At 35.0% G+C, this 25,214-nt stretch overlaps 1 protein-coding gene across 1 annotated transcript in view; it reads left to right on the plus strand.

Moving 5' to 3' along the window:
* Positions 1–1,266: 1,266 nt before the first annotated feature.
* The window catches only part of LOC131842812 (pyroglutamylated RF-amide peptide receptor-like), a gene marked incomplete at its 5' end in the record, with an annotated part of 44,462 nt that continues 20,514 nt past the window's right edge, over positions 1,267–25,214 (plus strand). The window contains 2 exons of the mRNA XM_059191378.1: positions 1,267–1,493; positions 19,106–19,214. Of these exons, the coding sequence (XP_059047361.1) occupies positions 1,267–1,493; positions 19,106–19,214 (336 nt within the window). The remainder of the gene's footprint in view (positions 1,494–19,105; positions 19,215–25,214) is intronic.

Raw genomic sequence — 25,214 nt, forward strand, 5'->3', positions numbered from 1 at the left:
TTAATTCCACGCGGACGAAGTCGCGGCAGCAGCTAGTTTCCAATAAATAAACAGGCTTTTTAAAAAAAAAGGTAATCTAATTGAGTTTCTTGCCAGTTCTTCTGGACCGATTTTGACGGGGCTTTTTTTGGTAGGTAACTGATGTAATAAGGAGTTACTTAGGCGACTTTTATTAATAGAATAGAAATATAAAGTTATATTCCACGCTGAAGTCGCCGGCACAGCTAGTACATAATCTATATGGAAAACACCCAGACCGATACAATCATACTCATGAATACATATTAAACATATTTAAAATATCGAAATTCCCATACAAATCGTCTAATTTTTGGTTGCATATCGTAAACGGACCTTTTTTTGAACTATGCTAATGCTCTTGGTCACAGTTGACCTTTACAGCTTTACTGAACTATAGGGGCGAGTTCAAATTGCTCTCCAAATGCGTGGACGGACTTATAGCCAACTCCTGCCAGGCAATTATGGTCTGAGGACACCGCTAGGGGTTTGAACCCCAGCTCAGGCCTTCGTAATCTCGATCCCAATTTGAATTGGACGGGGAATCTATAAATAGAAATAATCTTTATTCAAATAAACTTAATATAAGCACTTTTGAATAGTCATGTTTTTTTATTCTACCGTTTATTCGGAATGCAGATTCATCACAAGGAGAATAGTCAAGAAACGTGTGTGTTGCTATTTTAAATAAATATTGATTTACTTATATTTCATTAACAACAAGGATTAGGCATGCGACAAGCAACATAGAAACCACTACGCACTTAATCTCTGTTCAATCAGATAACATTGTCAGCGCTATGAATTTTAAGTTAGATATTTTCGTAAAATTTTCGTAAAATTTTCGTTCGAAATTACGTAAGCTTTTATTATTGTAATCACCTACTGTTTTAAAACAGTTAATGTTTTTCCTGGCATACATAATATTTTCGTAGATGTATTGAGAAGCAACGGTATTTGATTCTTTAAAACATTCATGCAAAGACTCCCTGGAACCCATACCGTAAATGGAATCGATCAATAAGGTCTTAAAATCAACAGATGCTGGTCCAAATCCGTGGAAGGACTTATAGCCAACTCCTGCCAGCAACTATAGTCTGAGAACACCGCTATGGGTTTGAATCCCGGCTTAGGTCGTCGTAATTTCGATCCCAATTTGAATTAGACGGAGGATCGATCTAAGGATAACGTCCTCTTAAAATCAAAATATGTCGGTAACAAATATATTGATTGAACTTCTTCTTCCAGGTGTGGCAGTAGCTTCCAGCGTATTCACCATCACAGCCATGTCGGTAGACCGATACTTGGCTATCACACAGTCTCTGAGGCAACCCTGGATGCCATCCAGACGAGGAGCCTGCAGCCTCCTCGCTGCACTGTGGCTAGTGGCTCTGATGATATTCGCGCCACTACTGGGGGTGGCAGCGGTGGAGAGGGAGATGGTACCGTTGCTGTCCAGAACTAGAAATGGATCGGTAAGATATACATACTTACTATGGTATATATAACCCAAAAATGTACAGAGATTACAGCTTTTTTTAAGAAGGGTATATTAAGGTTTCTTAAGGATTGACAAGCGCAAGTCGCTTGCCAAACCTTAAGGAACCTTAGTGTTTCAGGCGTCCGTAGATTGTATTCGTTTACTATCAGATGAGCCGTATCCTTGTTTGCCACCAGGTAGCACTAAAAAAGTATTTATTTTGGTATTGTTATATTATATTCGAGAAATGGAAGTAGTTTCGACGCCTGCATGTTACATTGAAATACGTTTTCTGGACATTAACGACTTAATCAAAAAAATAATAAATAAAAATAAAAAAAAAAAATCAAAATATATATGTGTTTGGGAAACTACTCTGCTACCAAAATGTTAGGGAAGCGTCAGTCATTTACCTTTATGGTTCTGCGGATTTCTTGGGCTTCAGGGTCTCGAAGGTATCTTCGCTAGCTTTCCAGCTTCACAGGTTTCACAGTAGGTTAACACAGTTCTAATTTATTTTAATTCACAACACAATGCGCGCGCGTCATGGCCGCTGTACGGTCAGTTCAGTACTAGGTAAGGGAGGGGAAGGAAACGCGCGGGAACAGAAAACTAACGGACTCTAATATAATATAATATCTGTGCTTACGATGGTATAGGGTAGATTTTGAACAATATGAATGAATGAAATATTCGAGCTCTATTTAATGCCGATGATGGCTCGGTTAATAAAACGGTTGCAATTTCATCACCAACAGAGAAGGTTCCAGAAGCGCTGGTTAGGTTTCCGCCCTGAATATTTGTGGTCTCACCCATGCCAATGGTAGTGGAATTAAACAAAATAATATAAATCTATTAAGTTTCTGCAAAATGACACCGAATTTGATAAAATAGAATTTATGTTCATGTACACTTTGACGGCCTCGGTGGTCTAGCGGGTTCGATTCCTCGCACGGTACAAACATTTGTATTCATGAGTATGATTGCTTGTATCGGTCTGGATGTTTTCTATGTATAATATTTATTTACAAAAAAAATCTAGGTATGTATTTTTATCAGTTGTCTATGTAGTACCCATAACACAAACTTTAGGTAGCTTAACTCGGGTCTAGATGGCGCTGTCTGAATTGTCTTGAGATTATTATTATTATTATAATGCACAAGTACTTTGCTTAAGTATGTTTGCATCATTGTACCTAGTGATCTAAGCACATAGTAATGATGAAAAATGAATATTTCTATATCCGGCTGTTATTTATTGTTTTATCCTATTACAACAGATTTATATGTCTTCATATCAGCTGTCTAGTACCCACAACACAAGCTCTGCTTATCTTGGGACTAGATGGCTCTGTGTTTATTGTCCAGGGTTATTTATTATTTATAACACCAGTAATTGCAAAAGGAATATATTTAACACCGTACTTTCATAAATACTATTACTTAAGTGTGTAACTTATGACGTTGTTGGTACTTATAATCAAGTTATATATCTAAATATATAACTCAAAGGTGACTGACATAGTGATCTATCAACGCACAGCCCAAACCACTGGACGGATCGGGCTGTAATTTGGCATGCAGGTAGATGTTATGACGTTGGCATCCGCTAAGAAAGGATTTTGAATAATTCTACCCCCAAGGGGATAAAATAGGGGATGAAAGTTTGTATGAAACTTTGTCAATTTTAAACCGATCGGGCTGAGACTTTGCATGCATAAAGCTACTATGACGTAGGCATATCCTAAGAAAGGATTTTGATAAATTCCACCCCTAAGACGATAAATTAACGCGAGTGGAGCCGCGGGCAAAAGCTGGTTCTTGTATAAATAGTAACATATTTATTCCACCAAACGTACATGTGCGTAATAATAAAATAAATATAAGCAAAGTGGAAAGCGCGATGCGCACTCAACTGAAAAATAGTAAGCTGAACTGAACATCGCTCCGAGGTACATGAACTAAAAAGCTTTCATGGGTTCACATATAGCTGTACCGATATGTTAAATACAATGTTTACGGTAACTTTTAAAAGAGGTTTTTGAACATATAGCATCATCATTAAGTATTACATATATAGAATAAAACAAAGTCGCTGTCGCTGTCTGTCACTATGTATGCTTAAATCTTTAAAACTACGCAAAGGATTTTGAAGCGATTTTTTTAATAGATAGAGTGATTCAAGAGGAAGGTTTATATATATTATTGGGAAGTTTCAGAAATGATATGTCGATGTAGCAGTACTTTTATTTTATTCCTTTTTCAAACTCACTCTACACTCCACATAAATTGCGTCGCTGTACATTCACGTGTGGTCGTCTCGGTCGCCTCGAACAGAGTGAGAGCAGCCCGCTCCCTCCTTGTTTCCGGCCTCTTTATCTCTATTACTATTGGTGGCGGCATAATCGTGACGTCACCAACATCACGTGACTCGCTATGGTTTTAAATTTGAAACGTAAGTAACAAATTAGTCAACTGAGTGTTCTTTATCTATTGAAGCTAACAATATAATATATGTATACCCGTGCGAAGCCGGGGCGAGTCTTCTTCTTCTTCTTCGTTTTAACGGCAACCAAATACATATATTTAAATATATTTTCCCCAGAACGCCGCGACAACCCTTGCGCACTCCGTCGCATCCCTTAGGTCCTCCCTTGTGCAGACTGCTGGGCACAAAGGACAAGCCAGCAGGTGTGCCATGGTCTGGGATGGCGCTCCGCAGTCACAAGCCTCCCTTGAAGCGGCACCCCACTTTACCAAGTTGTACCTGCAGCGGCCCATCTGGGTTCGTAGTCTGTTGAGCGATTTCCAAATGGGCCATTGCAGGTCGCTACCTGGGGGCAGGTGTTCGATTGGTTGAATAAAGTCCAAAGGAGCAGGATGATTCAACTTCCATAAGTTTACTTTGGCTTTATGTGAATCGTTGGTCAAGGCACTTGTCCCTCTTAAAAAACTCTTCCTGCTTTTTAAGCGGACATCGGGAATAGTGTGGTTATGAAGTGGGTGGCGGGAATCGGTTTCTTGTCTCCTTTTTTCCATCTCGCACAACACCTGTCGTCGAACATCTGGTGGAGCAATTCCTGTGAGTGGATACAGCATATTTAGGGGTGTTGGTTTGAGGCAGCCCGTTATAATACGACATGTCTCATTGAGAGCAATGTCGACCTCTTTCGCGTGGGTGGACCGATGCCACACTGGACATGCATATTCACCCACGGAGAAAGCCAATGCCAGGCCAGACACACGTAGGACATGCGGCGCCGCGCCCCAGGACGTGGATGTTAAACACCGCAGTAGATTGTTCCGTGTTCCTATCTTTTTTTTTGTGTTGAGGCAATGAGCTTTGTAGGTGAGGGACCTATCTAGGGTAACACCCAGGTACCTAGGGTTAGGAGAGTGTTCAATCGGTATGCCTCGCCATGAGATGCTCAGCTTACGGTTCGCTTGTCGGTTCCGCAGATGGAAAGCGCAGGACTGCGTTTTAGACGGATTGGGTCTGAGAGAATTGTCGTCATAATATTTGTCTAAACTTTGGAGAGCACCTTGCAACCTCCGTTCGGCTTCCTCGAAGGTTCCTCGGCTTACTCGCCGGGGCGAGTAGCGAGTACTATAAAAAATTTTCGTGTCCCAAGTTTCGTGTTTATACTCCTCCGAAACGGCTTGACCGATTGATGAAATTTTATATGTATATTTAATGGGTCTGAGAATTTATAACTATTTTTTATATCCTTAAGTGTTAAGAGTGGCTCGGCTATTTTTTTTCAAACATATATATATTGCAAAAAAAAAATAGCCGAGCCACTCTTAACACTTACATATTTTATTTGGCATTAAAAATATACAATAAAATTTCACCTACTATCATCAGCTATATTATAGCAATTTAAATTTTTATGGCAAAACAACGTTTGTCGGGTCACCTAGTATGTATATAAAAATAATATATATATATATATATATATATATATATATATATGTTAGAGCGGGGATTGATACCAGATAACTCATCGTTACGATAATTAAATAATAAACACTTTTATCAAATTCCAGAGATGTATTCGGTGCAACGGTTACACACAGAAAGAGAGTTATTCAATTACCGACCTCCGTATTTATAGACCGAATTCAGTGTAGTAGGGAGAGAAGCAGGCGTAACGATTATCTTATGACAAACAACTTAGTTCGGTCTATAAGTACTAGATGGCGCTATTTACAATATTTATAATAATCCTTAACTTTAATACTTCATTATGTTAAATATTAAATAACAGTGATTTGATCAATACAGGTCGAATATAATTAAATTAATCAATTAACAATGAAAATAGTCATTGTATTGAGTTTGCGCTATCACGGCTATCCTGATGAGCTGCTCGTGCTCTGAGCATGCGAATATCCTAATCTGTAACAGAAATAATGTTATAATTCTATTATTAAAGAAAAACTTAATAGAAATGTTGGCCCAGTTGTCAGACAGTTGTTTACACTCGTCCAGACAAGTGGCTTGCTTATAATTGTAATGATAATAGCAAAAAATTAAGCCCAGTTGTCAGACTGAGTGTTTACACCCGTACAGATAAGTGGCTTTCATATCTTTGTAATAATAATTGCAAAAAGTTGAGCCCAGTTGTCAGACTGAGTTTTAACTCCCGTACAGACAAGTGGCTTTCATATTTTTGTAATAATAATAGCAAAAAGTTGTGCCCAGTTGTCAGACTAAGTGTTTACACCCGTACAGACAAGTGGCTTCATTATTCATTGCTAATTTTCTTCAGTACAGCTATCACGGTTATCATGGATCTGTGAAGTTTTGAACTCAGGATCGACTTCATGTGTTCATGTGCCACTAGTCACTACTCTTATTGTTTTTGATGTTGTCACTTTTGTTTCTTCGAGGGTAGTTGATAAGTATTGTCATAAGATGGCGGCCTATGAACGGTGACACAAATTGAAATATTTATTTTTATAAGTAGGCCCTTACAGGTACTACTCTAGTCAATAGAAATTAAATAATTTCTATCTATACAATCTTTAGAAGAAAGTTATATCTATCCAAAATAAACAGTTTATACAATACATTCATTTATTGGTATACTATTTAGTACAATCTATGTTTATTGCCGTTTTATTACAGTACTTCGTTAAACTACATTTAATTTATCATTAAATAAATTATATACTAGTAATTTAGTATAGGCCAACTTTTGTTTACAATAAAGGCGTATTGTACCTCCTGTCATAACAATTATTAACTATTTTATTTGTATAAAAAAAAAATAACAGTTTTTCACTATGCACTGACAAATTGTGCCATCACAAATTAAGTTTCAATATTTTATCATTTTACTGATGCAATGCATTAATATTAGCAAAGATGATATTATTAGTCTACCTACACCCTGCTCAATAATATTTGCGAGTGCGTGTATACAATCTATAATCCTGTTTATTTACATTCCAAAACAAAGTATAATAGTACTATTACTGTCAAAATTCTTTTCATTTATTATTTTGTTAGTTATGTGCCAAAGATAAAAAACCCGGGAAGCAGTACTTTCATTTCATTTACTTTAAATACTTTCTGGGTTTTGGTAATATTTTACCCATATGTATACGCAAACTATCTGAGATGATATACGTTTTAAAAGAACTAGTTAGTTGACAGTTGTCAATTACATTTTCTATTGGTTGAGTCTCAGCTAAAGTATCCTGTACAGAGGGAAATGTCATAGACTGTGACTCTCTAGTCCCATTAACACTGTTACAACTTGCAGATGTGTAATGATTATACGATATAAGTTATTTAGGGCTTAACCCAACTAAATGTTCTATAGCTAATAAATACTCTTTTATTTCATTTTGAGCGATATAGATTTTAATTTTACTTCATGTGTCTTGAATAAATTTGCGTTTTTTTTTTTTATTGAGCATTGGTCATATGCGTGGAAGATTTCTTGTAAGCGATCCCTTTCTAAACAAATTCTTTCACAATAACCAGACATTTCCGCTAATTATGCTTTAAGAGTAGTATTCCTCTTAATGACATTATCGGTCTTATTACAAAAAATCTGTTAAAATTCTGACGAAACGTGTCTAAATAATCCTGGTTTAAACCATCCCTGAAGTTAATACTTGGAATAAACGTAACATTATTACGAATCCAGATCTAACAGAGAACTTCTCAGTACTACAGTTAAACTAGGGGCATCGCAGGTCTAACTTTAGACCATAGGCGAATCACAGTTTAGAGATAAACTTCTTTATGTATTAATAATAATACTTTGGTCAATGGTTTATTACTAGTGCTAAACCAGGTTTATTTTTTTTTTTTTTCATAAGACGGTATATATTTTAATTTTCCCTTCATATCTTTCTTGTAGGCTGGGACTGTAGTCATGTGGAGCAATTTCATTTGGTAATTATTTAAAATGTTGTCAATTTAGTTAGTCTACAGTTTTGCTCTTTAAACTTTGAAGGTAAGACTACACTGAATCTAGCTTCGTAATATGTTAATAATATTGTAATAAGCAGCCCAAATACTATACAGAATAATAACAATGCACACAATATTGTAGATAAATTGTTTTGGCTTCACAAAAAGTGAGATAAGTTGTTAGGATTAGATCCTGCGAATTTATATTTAAATTCAGACTCGTTGCCATTGAACCAGATCTACTGCAATATTTTGGTCTAATTTACGAATTCATTTCAAGTGCTATAACGGTTTATGTCAGTACCTTACAATAGTGGATATTTGATTCAATTGATAACAATTATCCACACACCCACATTAAAGAGATTATTGTAATTAAATGTTCGTAATGTCTTGCCTGTTAGTGAAGATTATGTATTATAATGGCCTAGTATTTATTTTGTTTGTTTTAACTATTGTACGGTTGTGATTTCAATTTAACTTGATTACACATACGATTTTAACACAAAACAGTATCAGTCCTTGGATTTTTTACAAAACGTATTTATCACAATCTGTAGAAACTATCACTAATACTGGCACATAATATTAGTTACTTATTTTTTAACATAAAAACATTTTTGTAATATTTTATTACGTTAATGTAATTTATTAAGCAGAGCGTAAAGTTTATACTGACAGTGGCGCCGCCACTTTCGTCACAGACTGATTAAAAAAAGGCATTATACGAGCAGCACGCGAGCCGACCAGACGAGTTGTGAACAGGTTTCTAATATTGTTTAAATTTCTTTATATTTGTCTTTTATTATTATTTTTTTTTTGTAATCGTTGGGTATCCTTACGGAAAACGAAATCGTTAAGTTTGTAGGGGGTACCATTGCCATATCTAATGTCAAATCTGTTTTTATTTTTTGAAGCTTGTTCGGTTATTCTGACTGAAATATTTTTTTGGTTGTATTTTATTTTTTCAATGGTAGAAGAATGAAGAACCTTTTATTGTTATTATAGCTATAAAAGGGAGTAGCCCGTTATTTTGGACTTTGTATAATTAATTTTATATTTTATTTAGTAATTCAAAATTGAAAGCTGTATTTTATAAAATTTAATTATTCATACCCCTTTTTTTTTTATCTAAAGTAATTAAATTATTATCATCATAGTAGTTATACTCGGTTGTAGAACGACCTCACAATTCAATCAATGAATCTACTTGCTGGCACCATTTTACTATTGTAAGCCTACGATTATCAGGATTGAAATCCGATAAATATACTTCATTAAGTTTCCGTTTGTATAGTTCTATTTGTTTTTGTAGAATATTAAATTCGTTGTTGCTAATTATTTTGGCAGTGACGCGGTCAATACTTTAAAGAAGATGTTCTTATCCTTAATGTTATGAATAACTATCACATAATAATTCTAAATAGTTATGACGTGGTTGAGCGTCATAGTCATGCTCACTAACATGTCGAGACACGTGGCGGAATGGTGAGACGAATCATTGGGCTCTCTAAATTATGGTTGAGTAGACATTAGTCTGCTCTAACCACTACGACTGATTTACTTTTAACTAAATAAAAGTAAATCAGTCACTCAACCAGTTGTGTATTTCTTATTGTGAGTCTATTGAATTGGTGCTGGTGGTAGTTTGTATTCTTATCGTCCAGCTTAAAAATGTAAAATTACAACTAAATTATTCAAAAGAGTAACATGCAAGTTTTCTGCTCATTTTTCATAAGACAAATTTCCGAATAGGCGGTAGATAGTGCTTCAATGTAGGTTTATTTAAATAAATGATTTGTTATTCTCAATGTCAGGGAATGACACGATGGTTTATTAGATTGTTATTAGTTTCTTGGGCGTGATGATCATCCCTCTCTTCTGATGTTAGAGCGGGGATTGATACCAGATAACTCATCGTTACGATAATTAAATAATAAACACTTTTATCAAATTCCAGAGATGTATTCGGTGCAACGGTTACACACAGAAAGAGAGTTATTCAATTACCGACCTCCGTATTTATAGACCGAATTCAGTGTAGTAGGGAGAGAAGCAGGCGTAACGATTATCTTATGACAAACAACTTAGTTCGGTCTATAAGTACTAGATGGCGCTATTTACAATATTTATAATAATCCTTAACTTTAATACTTCATTATGTTAAATATTAAATAACAGTGATTTGATCAATACAGGTCGAATATAATTAAATTAATCAATTAACAATGAAAATAGTCATTGTATTGAGTTTGCGCTATCATATATATATTTGTTTAATATATATATTTATTATAAATAAAAATCTTAAAAGATAAAAAGATATATTGTGCCGATAAAAATGTTATTACGCTAACAGTTGTATAGAAAATGAAAAAGTCGGTTTAATGTATTCATTAATTAATGGTTAATAAAATTATACATATATATATTTTTATCGTTCGGTTCTACCTGCCTACGCTGCAAGGAATTTAGTATAAAGTTTTATACTTTAAAGCATACCTCCAAATCACATGTTATCTACATATTTGGCTATATATACACTATAGCAGACTTTGAGCCAGAAATAAGGAAAATAAAATATATAATCGATTTGCTGACGTAAGCTACGTAAGCTGTCAGGCGAGATAAATAAATTTGCGGCAGTTTCAATGCATAAACATTAATTTAGTCACATTTTCCGATACCGTAAATGTTTTTCACGTTCCAGAAATTATTCGTCGTAGTACAGCCTTCACGATTAGACACTTTAATTTATTGCTCGTTGCATTTAAATTTCTATTCGTGCTTTAATGTTGGGAAATGTTAAAGATTAAAATTTGTAACATATTTTTAAATTAAATCAACAATAACTTGGTTAAATATAGTCCTGCAATACTTTAGAGAAATTTGAAATTACTTAATATTAAAAATATTGAAACGAGAGAATAAGAAATCGCTGAATAATTAGAAGACCGCCTTTTGTATCTTATTACATATTATCAGAGACAGACAGACAGACAAAATTTGTAAAACCTGTTATTTTAATGTATGTACCGTATTTATATTCATATGCGTGTAGTAAAAAACAGTTATTTCAATATTACAAACAGACACTCCAATTTTATTTATATGTATAGACTTACATGCCGGAAACGGCAGATCATGTTTGGCACAATCATAGTTGGTCGGGCCTGGAAAGGATTGCCTCCGTTCAGAACCTGGAACCCGACCAGGGGGGGTAAAAGAAGATAGCTCAGTTTTTAAAGATGAGGTTAAGTAGGGATGCGTACAATGGCTAGCTTGCATAAGGTAGAAATAAGGAAAGACTCACAGTTGATGGCTGGGGCGATCTCTTGAAGGCTTGATTTCACTGGAACTGATGCAGAAACTTGTCTTCCAAAGCTTGACTACTCTTTTCACAGCCTAAGGGCTAGCCCAGCACAACCTGTTATTAGCTATTTAAATTAGTACATTGTTATTTGAATTGAAACACTGCCGTCATTACCGCATCTCGATGGAAAAAAGTTTTATTGCGTATTGAAAGACATCCGACATACGCGACAACGTCGCCCGAGGCACGTTCTCATTGACCCCGACGACCCCATAACAGCAGGTAACCTCCCCACGGGCCTACCCGTTCCACCCCGACCACACTTTTACACACGCACACGACACCGTCCTCGCTGGCGAAGACGACGACCTCAAACACACAATATCGCGCATTCAACCGGGCGCCTGCGCGCGCCCGGGCGCTCCACACCGGCGCCCCCGGGCGCCCCTCCGATCGATCCCCCGTCCAATTCAAACGGGGATCGAAATTACGACGGCCTGAGCCGAGGTTCGAACCCCTAGTGGTGCCCTCAGACTAAAGTCGTATCCGTCGGGCAGGAGTTGGCCTTCAGCCGCTTCATAAGTCCTTCCGCGGGTTTGGAGTGCCATCTGCACTCGCCCCATAACGTCCGGTGAAGCTGTAAAGGCCAGCTACGGCCAACAGCATTAGTGTAATCCGAAAAAAAAAATGAAAGCGCCTGTGTCGTATAGAGCCGCTGTGAGTCGATGAGGGATAAAAAGTTTCTTGTATCGGCGCACAGATGGCACCGCTAGTTTGAAATTAGGATATTTGGGAATAATATCTGTTATAAATCTGCCAGAAAAAAGATTTAAATGTCAAATAAAACAGTCCCTTCGCAAAGAAGCTTACTATAAAATTGAAGAATTCGTTAACGATAATAATGTTTTTATAGAAAAACTTTAAATCCATAGCACCGACAATATTATCTGATTACACTAATAATGAGTGCGTAGCGACTTCTATGATGATTATCGCATGCCTCTTACTTGTTATACTGTAATTATTTATATAAAAAAAACATCTATTAAAAAGAGCAACACACAAGTTTCTTGCTCATTCTTCTTGTCATGAATCTGCATTCCGAATGACTGGTAGAATCAAAATATGACTATTCAAAAGTGCTTGTAATGAGTTTATTTGAATAAAGATTATTTCTATTTCTATTTATATTTCTAAGGAAAGCAAGCCAGCACAATAGTTTTAAGACCACGTACACGTTCTAGTAAAAAATTGAATTGAATTGAACCACCAAGTTTCAGGAAGGTGAAACATAAAAAAATGCAGAGGGTACCGTAGAGGGAGAAAATCAGAAAACAGGGATTACGCGAGAGGTTTAATAAATTTCACGTCCAAAATTGGAATACGAACTCCTAGAGATTATTATACCGAGGTAATTAAAAATGAAAATTGAAATGTAGATTAGTGTGCTCAGGTTTTCGTTGCATTATCCAGTGTATGGAAATCTCCGGCATACATTATGAGAGGCCAATTGTGAAAAATGGAATTCAACTTACATTACATTACATTACATATCTGTCCGTAGAAGATGAGTACGCAGTACAGAATGAATACATTAGAGGAAGTATGAAAGTGGCACCGGTGTCAGAGAGGTTGAAGAGTAATCGTCTATCATGGTATGGACATGTAATGCGTAGGAACGAGGATAATATTTTAAGAAAGATATTACAAATGAATGTGGATGGTTGTAAGGGCAGAGGAAGGCCAAAAAAGAGATGGATGGACTGTGTGAAAGATGATATGGTAAGAAAGGAAGTAAATAACGAGATGACTGCGAACAGGGATGAATGGAAGCGAAAAACATATTACGCCGACCCCAAATAAATGGGATAAGGAAGAAGCAGATGATGATGAGAAGATGAGTACGCAGTACACTAATGCTAGAACTAGTTTGTAACATTATCGACAATTTTTATGTCGAACATGCACTATGTTCTGGAACGTCGGTTGAATACAAGATAAAGGCATTAGTTGATGCAAATCGGCCAGTAACAGATCTCTGTGAGAGAGTAAAATCAAATTCAACTATTTATGATCATTTGAAAGACTTGGGTTTAACCCAGGAGCTCGATATATTTACAAAGGAAAACGAAATTACTCTCTGTACAACCTATAATATGAAATGAAATGCATTATCACAATGAATCTGGTAATTATACTGTTGGAGATATATTTGATGGTAGTCCTGACATTTAGTATATCCGACATGTGAAAAAATCTTTTTAGTATTTATATTATTAAAGTCAGCTTATATAATATCTTTTTCATATGTATATTAGATAGATAGATAGATAGATATATCGTTTATTTATTTATTACTGATCACACACAACATGTTCATAAGAATAGACAATATATAATACGACATAAGAATTATAAAATTGTGTTATTATGTGTGATCTGTAGCGATAAAAAAAGATCGAAGCTGAACGTGGAACATTGTTCAAGGAACAAAACACTGATTTTCATCTTTAACCCATTTGCGGGTGAAAATAATAATTAAAATAAATATAAAATAAAAAGAGGAACATTTTTGGTGACGTGTGCGGTGTGTGTATAATAAAAATAATATAAATAGTTCAGAGTATAATTTGATATAATTTTAATTAAGTAGTAATGATTAATCGAGAAAAAGAAAATATTAAAAAGAAAAAAAAACAAAATTTAATAATCTTTGCGTGAGATTGCAACCGCTAGCTAAGAAATTTATGTGGAATGCCTAAAATTTGTTTTTTTAATAAGTATTCTTTGTGGTGTTTTTTAAAACTGTATACTGTACTGTGTATTATTTAATATCGGCTTATTTTTTATGATATTAACAACAATAACAATTTATATTATGTCATCATTTTGCATGTAAAATAATCTTTCAAGAAGAAAAACACTTATTTCTCAGCCATTTCAATAGTTTGTCTTTGAACCATTATAATAAGACAATTGTAATTATAGTAGATGATTTATTATAGATATTTATGCAGCAGCTATAACTTGTTACTGTGGTATAAACGTGTTCTTATTTTTGGTAACATAAGTAACCCATATATGGATAGTTATAAAATATAGTACATAAATACACACTTTGCTTAAGTACATACCCAGTGATCTGAAGGTAATAATAATGTTGAAATATGAATGTTTCTATATCCGGCAGTTATTTATTGTTATATCCGATTACAGCAGAAAATCTCGATTCGAGGGTATTTTTTTGTCGGGTTATTACGCGAAAAATTCACCGTTGAATGTAAACCATCAGATAATTTTTAAGTAAAGGGTTTTGTTTTCATTGAAGGATTTAATTTAAGGATAATAATTTTGATGAAAATGAAATAAACAGATTTTTTAAAACAACAAACAAACAGAAAATAATTTTGAATAACAACAATCTCTTTGTTTTTGTTTTTGGATTAGGGTTTTAGTTAGATTCAGGTTTGAATATATAATGTTAAGGTTTCTTTAGTGTCGGCAACGCGCACGAGACACCCTTGTCTCAAGCGTCAATTGACTACGGTAACCATTTACCATCAGATGGGCCGTATGCTTGTTTGCCACCATAGTAGTATAGAAATCATCATGGGTTCATGTCCCTTATATTCCGATCGAACCCTCATCCAATTCAAACGGGGACCGATGTTATGGCGCCTGAGCCGAGGTTCGAACCCCTAGCGGTGCCCTCAGACTAAAGTCGTATTCGTCAAGTGGGAGTTGGCCTACGGCTCCATAAGTCCTTCCACGGGTTTGGAGTGCCATCAGCACTCGCCCCCTATGGTCTGGTGAAGCTGTAAAGCCCAGTTGCGGCCAACAGCATTAGAGTAGTTCGAAAAAACAAATGTCCCTTATAGAAACTCCGAGTGTAGCTCTCTCAATCGTTCCCTGTGCGACATTTACTTTGTAAACCAGGACTATGTCAGCGTCCAAGTCTTTCATTACAGATTTGACGACCTCGGTGATCTAGCGGTGTAACACACCGCTTTACATCCGATGGTCGCGGGTTCGATTCCTCGGACGGCACAAACATTTTTATTCATGAGTATGATTGTTTGTATCGGTCTGGGTATTTTCTATTTATATTATGTATGTATTAACGAAAAAAAAATTATCTGCGTATATGTATTAGTTATCTAGTACCCATAACACAAGCTTTATCTAGCTTAACTTGGGTCTAGATGGCGCTGTGTCAATTGTCCTGAGATTATTAGAACTTATTAAAACAGTAATATATATATAACTCAAAGGCGACTGACATAATGATTTATCAACGCACAGCCCAAACCACTGGACGGATCGGGATGAAATTTGGCATGCAGATAGATGTTATGACGTAGGCATTCGCTAAGAAAGGATTTTGATTAATTCTACCCCCAAAGGAATAAAATAGGGGATGAAATTTGTATGTAACTTTGTCAATATTCAACCGATCGGGCTGACTTTGCATGCATAAATCTACTATGACGTAGGCATCCCCTGAGAAAGAATTTTTATAAATTCCACCCCTAAGGCGATAAATTAACGCAGGCAAAAGATATTTATATAATAAATGGAAAAGTGATACGTTTATTGGGACAGCAATCTCAGTTGTATTCCTGTTATGAGACACAATTAAGGCATCTCTATCGTTATATAAGTTATTTGTTCCCCAATATTTCATCCCTCCTTCAACCCCGTCTCGCAGTACGTAAAAGCAAACGTAGAGTAATATACCACCGGCTGTTTAATAATTTCTCATTAGCATAACATGGAGTAACAATTCAATTAGTACTATATCAGGTGATATAAGTTTGTATGTGTATTGTCATTTGTGAATGACAACTAGTAATTTATATATCAAGTAATTTATTATATACATGTATTATATACATGTATTATGTACATGTATTATATACATGTATTATTGTAAAATTATAAAATTTATTTGAAAACAATACGAGCTGAGTTTCTTGTCAGTTCTTCTCATATCGAAATCGCTCCGAAATGACGGTAGATTTGACATATCATAAGAGTCTGTAATAGACCTACATGAATAGAGATATTTTGATTTTGAATTTGAATTGTATAGTAGACTAGCTACTCGCCCAGGCTTCGCCGTATGTATTATATATATAAACCTTCCTGTAGAATCATTCTATTTATTAAAAAAAATTGCTTCAAAATCCGTTGCGTAGTTTTAAAGATTTAAACATACATACGAACGGACGGACAGCGACAGCGACTTTGTTTTATGTTACGTAACTGCCTACTCGCCCCGGCTTCGCAAGGGTGTACATGTCTTATATATATAAAACATCCTCTTAAATCACTCTATCTGTTTAATAAAACCGCTTCAAAATCCGTTGCGTAGTTTTAAAGATTTAAGCATACATATTTTATTTTACGTTTTATACTATGTAATGAATAGTAAGGTTTTAATTTGTTTATTTCATTATTAGTTAATCAATAAAAAATATATAATATGTTATTTCTACTATAGCTAGTAATAACATAGCTATACCTGGGTCACATAATGCGGAATGAAAAATACAGTCTTCAGCAATTAATAATACAAGGAAGAATCCAGGGTTACCGAAGACCAGGCAGACGCCGTACTTCCTGGTTAAACAACCTCAGGCAGTGGTTTGGGATGAGCAGCAGGTCTCTTTTCAGGACCGCCGCGGACAAAGTAAAGATCGCCATAATGATCGCCTCCGATAGGTAGATGGCACCTAAAGAAGAAGAGTTAATAACAGTTCAAATTTAAATTCTAAACATCTTTATTCATGTAGGTCTATTACAGACTCTTATGATATGTCAAATCTACCGTCAGTTCGGAATGATTTCGATATGAGAAGAACTGACAAGAAACTCAGCTCGTATTCTTTTCAAATAAATGTTATACATGTTTTCAATAATACAGATTCAGTTTAAAATCAAATTCGGGAGAATAGAGTGACCACCCGCATATGCTATTGCAAAAGCAAAAAGTCTAATCAGTGTTCGTAACCTGAACAGACCAGTCCCCATAAGCTGCACCCGTTCACGAGTATGACAGTGAATTATGATTGTTATCTGTAAAGTTACTATTTCGGTGTTACCATAGTTTTACAGTATCATCATTCTCGCCAGTGTTTGCATAGTTCAATAACTCAAAGTTAATATTGGAAGGCAATATGTCAATAACTCAACTATTAACAATGTTCTAAACTTGTATGAGAAAGGCTCATTACCTATAATATGTTGTACTGGATTATTACTGATCTTCGTCTGATTAATTTGTACTTACTTTTAAAATAGAAATATGTATATAACTAGCTGTCCCTGCAAACGTTGTTTTGCCTTAAAAAAAAAATTTAGGGGTGGACTACCCCTAACATTTACGAGGATGAAAAATAGATGTTAGCAGATTCTCAGACTTACTCAATACGCTCACAAAATTTCATGAGAATCGGTCAAGCCGTTTCGGAGGAGTATGGGAACGAAAACTGTGACACGAGAATTTTATATATACGAGTAAGATAATCTAACCCTAAGCTTTTACTATGTTTATGAAACTGAATAATTTTTCTCAAGAAGCATAATGAAAATATGAAAACACTGGAGGTTCACCAGATTGAAATTTATAGCTCATGTGTTATTCTGATGGATAAGATATAATATATTAGTGTAAAGTTTCATCAAAATTAGTTCAGTAGTTTTTGCGTGAAAGAGTAACAAGCACCCATACATTGCAAATGCATTGTGAAATCACTTTCCAGCAATGGTATTTCCGAACCGATACGATATTGGAACCTTCAAGAAATGAGCTTATTCCTTTTTAAAAGGCCGACAACGTACTTGCAATTCCCCTGGTGTTGCGGGTGCTCATGGGCGGCGGTAATCACTTACCATCAGGTGAGCCGCATGATCGTTTGTCCCTTGTGATATAAAAAAAAATACATACACCCGAACCTTCACGTTTAGAATATTAATAAGATTGTTACGTTACCTCCGAAAAATGGAAGTAGTTTTGATCCCTACCATGTAGAGTCAAATAAGAGTATAATTGAAATCCATTCAGTTTTTCCATTTAGGAGTTATGAACATCCATTTATCCACACTCGTAAACATCCAAGTTTAGATTCTATTCTTTTTTAAATAGCAAGATGAAAGTACTTCCATTTCTCCACACCTGTATCTATTATTACGGGGCGGCAGCAACAATAAAAGACTATTAATTTCTTCCTTAACTTATAAATATTTTTTACTTCGAGCATCTAAACCGACCTGGTCTGTGCACACAATATGGTGGTTCTGTTTAAAGTCAGTAGGTCGGTGGGATTGTTATGGTCAAATCAGAACTTATATTCTGTACTCAATAATAAACATGATTATATCATTCTTCTGGACCACACATTTTATGTCATAATTATAATTAGATTAAATCTTTACTATATATATATTTCACACAGCGCCATCTAGACCCAAGTTAAGCTAGCTAAAGCTTGTGTTATGGGTAGTAGATAACTGATACATATACATAGATATTTTTTTTTGTAAATACATACATATTATATATAGAAAACACCCAGACCGATACAAACAATCATACTCATGAATACAAATGTTTCTGCCGTGCGAGGAATCGAACCCGCGACCATCGGACGTAAAGCGGGGTGTTAGACCGCTATACCACTGAGGTCGTCAACAATATTTACTTTACAATATTTACTATACAGTTTATGATATACATGTAATGTAAATATACATATACATGTAAATGAATCATATAATAAAAAAATATGAAATACAAAAGTTATACTATAAATTTAGTTTAGTTTGGAATTATATATAATGGCATTTAATTTATTTGCAGGGCGTCTGGGCAGAGGGTACAATTGAGTTTTGTACTGAAAAATGGCCGGATTCCATCAGGAAAGAGCTATTTGGCACGTTTAGTTTTATTCTCGTGTACGCTGTACCAGGTAAGAAAATTTACCTTGTTTTCTGTTTTTATATTTTATGTTTTTCTATACTTACAACAAACTTGTTGTAAGTTAAAAAGCTAGTTAGTTAGCTATGACGACCTCGGTGGTCGAGCGGTCTAGCACACCGCTTTACGGACAATGATCGCGGGTTCGATTCCTCGCACGGCACAATCTATTACCTTATCTAGTACCCGTAACACAAGCTTTAGCTAGCTTAACTTGGGACTAGATGGCGCTGTGTGAATTGTCCTGAGATTATTGTTATTATGTATGTGTTTGTATGTCGAAGACATCGTAGTTTGTGTAATGCTTTTAGTGTGTGAGTACACAAAAAGTACATTAAATAAATAGAGAAAAACATTACTTTTTGTCTAACCATTTAATGTATTTTTTTTAATTAATTTTCTGCAGGCCTTCTCCATATCTTATTAATATTATAAACGCTATAGTTTGTGAGTACAGATGGATGTTTGTTACTCTTTCACGCAAAAACTACTGAACGGATTTTCATGAAACTTTACAGTAATATAGCTTATATATCAGAATAACATATAGCCTAGCTAATAAACGTGTGATATAAGTGTGCAAAATTTAATCCTCAATGTTCGTGTAAAGGGATACAAAGTTTCTGCTTCACGTATTAATATAATAGCTTTTCGCCCGCGACTTCGTCCGCGTGGACTATAGGTTATCGACCGATTAAAGATCCGTGCTCAGTAGTAATGGGATCTTACATAGCTTAAACATTCCTCTATCTATTCTGTTTATTAAAAAAAAACGCTTCAAAATGTGCATAGTATTTTAAGATCAAAACATACATACATAGATACAGACAGACAATGGGAAGTGATTTGTTTTATACCTTATAGCGACCTGCCAAGGCTTCGTGCAGGTATTTTTTTTGTTTTATTGATAATGTAATGGCCAGCGCTAACGGTTTACGCTGGCGGGGCACCAGTGAAGGATGATAGGATGAACATGAAGTCTGATCAGTTAGCCCAACGTGGCAAATACACCAGGAATGTATCACTATGGTTACCCACTCATGCATCAACGAAATATCTCCTTTGGAAAGTTTACACTCTTTCCCGAGGAGATAAAAACGATCGCTCCTGAGAATATCCTTCAATTCTTGTCCCTGACGGGTCTAGGTAGCGAACTCTGAAAAGGGCGAGCACAATAGATCTATATAGGTCGCAGTGCAACAGGTGCTACACATCTGACAATAGCCCAAACAATCCAGTAAAAAAAAAAACACTATGGTTTCCAGGGGGAACCGCGTGGAGGTCGATCTGATATGGTACATTGCTAGCAATGGGATCATTAGTCCACATTATTAATAGTACACTTCCCCCCTCGTACAGGTATAAAATAATTTTTTTTATTTGTAATATATAGATACCGTGTCATCATCTCCGTCTTCCTTATCCCATTTATTTGTGGTCGGCGTAATATGTTTTTCTCTTCCATTCATCTCTGTTCGCAGTCATCCCGTTATTTACTTCCTTTCTCACCATATCATCTTTCACACAGTCCATCCATCTCTTTTTCAGTCTTCCTCTACCCTTATAACCATCCACATTCATATGTAACACCGTCCTTAGGATATGATCTACATGCCCATACCATATAGATATCTATAGATTTCGATATTGATAGAAAACTGTTTGGTTATTCGTAAATTTGAACTTCGTACCAAGTTATTTGCGTGGGTCTAGTCTGCTTCATAAATATATTAGGTTGTGGATTGCTTAATAATATGTACGCAGGAAAGTTTCAAATGTACTTTATAACACTTGAAGTTATTGTAAACAAATAATAAATTACATATTAATAAATCGCTGTTAGCTGTTATTATGTGTAGATATTTTTTTTAATGGATGATAGAAATAGAAATAGAAATAGAAATAGAAATAGAAATAATCTTTATTCAAATAAACTCATTACAAGCACTTTTGAATAGTCATATTTTGATTCTACCACTCATTCGGAATGCAGATTCATCACAAGAAGAATGAGCAAGAAACTTGTGTGTTGCTCTTTGTAATAGATGTTTTTAATATATATATATAAAACTGGAATATATATAAAACTGGATAAACACAGGAATGCTTTGCACGTTGACAAAAATCTAGTTTCCAAGGATTAATAAATAAAAAATTAATAATACGACATTAATTTATGGAAAAATTATGAACGTGACCTAAAGTTTCCCAATTAAACGACCATTTGACGACCTCTATGGTCTAGCAGTCTAGCACACCGCTTTACGACCGATAGTCGCGGGTTTGATTCCTTGCACGGCACAACATTTGTATTCATGAGTATGATTGTTTGTATCTGTCGGGGTGTTCTCTATGTATAATATGTATGTATTTATAAAAAATATATATCTATGTATATGTATCAGTTATCTAGTACCCATAACACAAGCTTTAGCTAGCTTAACTTGGGTCTAGATGGCGCTGTGTGAATTGTCTTGAAATTTTTATATTATTGTAATTATACTGGATTTTTTTAACGAAACGATATGCGCTATATAAATGACTGTAATAATTTATACCTAAGAAACCACAAGGGCCACAAATTTTGTAAGAAAGAAAGAAGTTTTCAAAGAATTTAAAACCAAACTTACTAATGATCAAAGTTTATTTTTTATACGTATGAGAGTACAAAAAGTTATAAGTTGGAAGTGTATTTTATGAGTTATATCTTAATGTTTTTTTATATAATCACATACTTTAAGTGTCATGATAATTCATGATTTACCATCCACTGGGGGCCGATTATTTATTAAAAGACGGATTTAGGGCACTGCTACAAAGTCTTCTGCAATATTAGAGAGAAATAATAGGATTTTTAGGCGCTTGATATTTATAAACTTTCGTGTTTAATATACATTATATATATTACTAGCTGTTTTCGTCCGCGTGGAATTTGACTTTATTTTTCTAAAATAAAAGTAGCCTGAGTTACTCCCTATTACATCAACTACCTGCCAAAAAAAGCCCCGTTAAAATCGGTCCAGCCATTTCAGAGATTAGCCGGAACAAACAGACCGACAGACAGACAGACAAAAAATGTAAAAAATGTTATTTTGGTGTACGTACCATATTTATATTCATGTGCATGTACAGACAAAAATTTTAAAAAGTGGTTTTTTGGTGTATGTTCCGCATTTTTATTCATAAGCATGTAGTAAAAATGGTTATATCAATATTACAAACAGACACTCCAATTTTATTTATATGTATAGATAACCGGGGCTCCAATACAAATAATTTTATCGCAAATAAAGTGTTAAGACCCGGTTAATAATATAAATAATGTATAGCGCTGGATAACTGATAGAGGGACATCTAACTTAGAACTAAACAGAGCCTGTACATTCTCTACAATGAGTACTAAATATTTAATAGTCTATAATTACGAGCATGCATTCATATTTAAAAATATTTTCACTAAACGTCAACGTCATGTTTCCGGCAAGATCTTTCGTTTTACATTATGTTATCTGTGGTATTGTTCTCTGTGATGGATACCTTATTGGCGCAAACGCACGCGATGTGTTGATTGGTTGTTAGCTAGTGAAATGAAAAGATGACAAATAAGTATTCAACCGCATAAAGATAACCTTGTATTTCCATTTTGAACCCCTTACAACCCTTTTTACGCATTAAAAAGTAGCCTATGTCCTTCATCTGCGTCTAGACTATCTGCGTACTAAATTTCGTTTAAATCGGTTCAGTAGTTTTAGCGTGAAAGCGAGACAGACAGACAGACAGAGTTACTTTCGCATTTATAATATTAGTAAGGAAGTAAGGATGTGTAGAAAAGCCGAAATAAATTTCGCGCTTGAGAATCTGTGGGTACAGGTATACAATAAATAAGTACAAGATACAGTAAACTTTATGTACAAGTTCAGTCTTTGCTCTCCGGAGCTTTTTGTCTTTCCACATATCAATCCTATGTCAGTATGTACTACTTAAGTTTGAACCTTATAACCTCACCCTTGAGATTCAGTTCGTTTCAGGGTTACTGGAATAGAATAGAATAGAAAATCATTTATTCAAATAAACTTACATTGAAGCACTTTTGAATAGTCATTTTTTTTATACCACTTAGGTGGCAACCAAGCATACGGCCCATCTGATGGTAAACGGTTACCGTAGCCTATGGACGCCTGAAACACCAGGGGTGTCACATACGCGTTGCCGACCCTGAACCATTCATTACATTTTTTAATCTACCGCTCATTCGGAAAGCTATCTCATCACAAGAAGAACGAGCAAGAAACTTGCGTGTTGCTCTTTTACATTTGGATGGCAAAAATCAAAATATTTTTATTCATGTAGATATCAGACTCTTAGGATATGTCAAATATATGACACAGTCATTTATCGATGTTTTAAAAGAAGGAAAGAAGGTAGGGAAAAAATATTAATACAAAAAAAAATACGTTTATAACGCAAAGGATTTTGAAGCGGGTTTTTTAATAGATAAAGTGATTCAAAAGGAAGGTTTATATGTATAAAATATGTACACCAGGACGAAGCCGGGGCGAGTCCATAGTAAGGTATATAAAATAATGAAAATAAAAATTGTTAGTGTACATGTATTATACATATAAACCTTCCTCTAGAATCACTTTTCTATTAAAAAAGACCGCTTCAAAATCCGTTGCGTAGTTTTAAAGATTTAAGCATACATAGGGACGGACAGACAGCGACAGCGACTTTGTTTTATACTATGTAATGATGATATATGATAATTTATATTTATACTGTGTTATACTGCAGTTCTTCGACAAGAGAGGAGGCTATTCTAAACGTCTGGTGAGGTAATTTGGATCAGTTCGTATCACGGTTGTCACCCCTCGTTAGTTTCACATCGTGCAACTTTTATAAACTGCGAGATAACAGGACTTGTATCGTCTTGCTGGAATCTACTTGCGAACTTTGCTTGATGTTTTTTAATCAGTTTTAGCCTAGCCGCTGGATTAGTTTAGATCCAATATTTGTACTACCTATATGTTATGTTATATATAAAATAAAATTATAATGTAAAAATTTGACGTTCATAAGCGGCTAAAATGTCCTACATGAATAAATGATTTTTGAATTTGAATTTGAATTTGAATATAATAATAATAATAATCATCTCAGGACAATTCACACAGTGTCATCTAGACTCAAGTTAAGCTAGCTAAAGCTTGTGTTATGGGTACTAGATAACTGATACATAGATATTTTTTTTGTAAATACATACATAATATTATACATAGAAAACACCCAGACCGATACAAACAATCATACTGATGAATACAAATGTTTGTGCCGTGCGAGGAATCGAACCCGCGACCATCGGTCGTAAAGCGGTGTGCTAGACCACTAGACCACCGAGGTCGTCGATATCTTTTTATAAATAGAACTCCTGCTCAATCATATTATAGTTTTGTGTATTTGCATACAATTATCCAATCTTGGCATAACTGTATATACGGCTAGGCGTATTCAAACATATTAATTATAGTATTTATTGTGCGAGGTACAAAGTAAACTGTGATATACGTAGGCAGGGAACCAATTAAAGGAAATCTCCGGGGGCTGAACGACGCAAGACAATCGCAAGGAACTGAATATTCAGGATTCGTTTTGATAATCCCATTTACAGCAGCATTTATGCGTAGAATCTAAAACGATAACGCACTCTTGAAGATGTTTCTACCTTACTTCTATTCTCGACTTCGGTCGTGATTAACCGCAGTAAAAAGTAGATCATTTTCATTAATAATACCTAATATATATATACAACTCAAAGGTGACTGACATAGAGATCTATCATCGCACAGCCCAAACCACTGGATGTATCGGGCTGAAATTTGGTATGCAGGTAGATGTTGTGATGTAGGCATCCGCTAAGAAAGGATTTTGATTAATTCTACCCCCAAGGGGATAAAATAGGGGATGAAAGTTTGTCTGAAACTTTGTCAATTTT

This window comes from Achroia grisella, unplaced genomic scaffold (assembly GCF_030625045.1).
Source record: "Achroia grisella isolate CSIRO2021 unplaced genomic scaffold, CSIRO_AGI_Agris_v1 utg2506, whole genome shotgun sequence".
NCBI lineage: Eukaryota > Metazoa > Arthropoda > Insecta > Lepidoptera > Pyralidae > Achroia > Achroia grisella.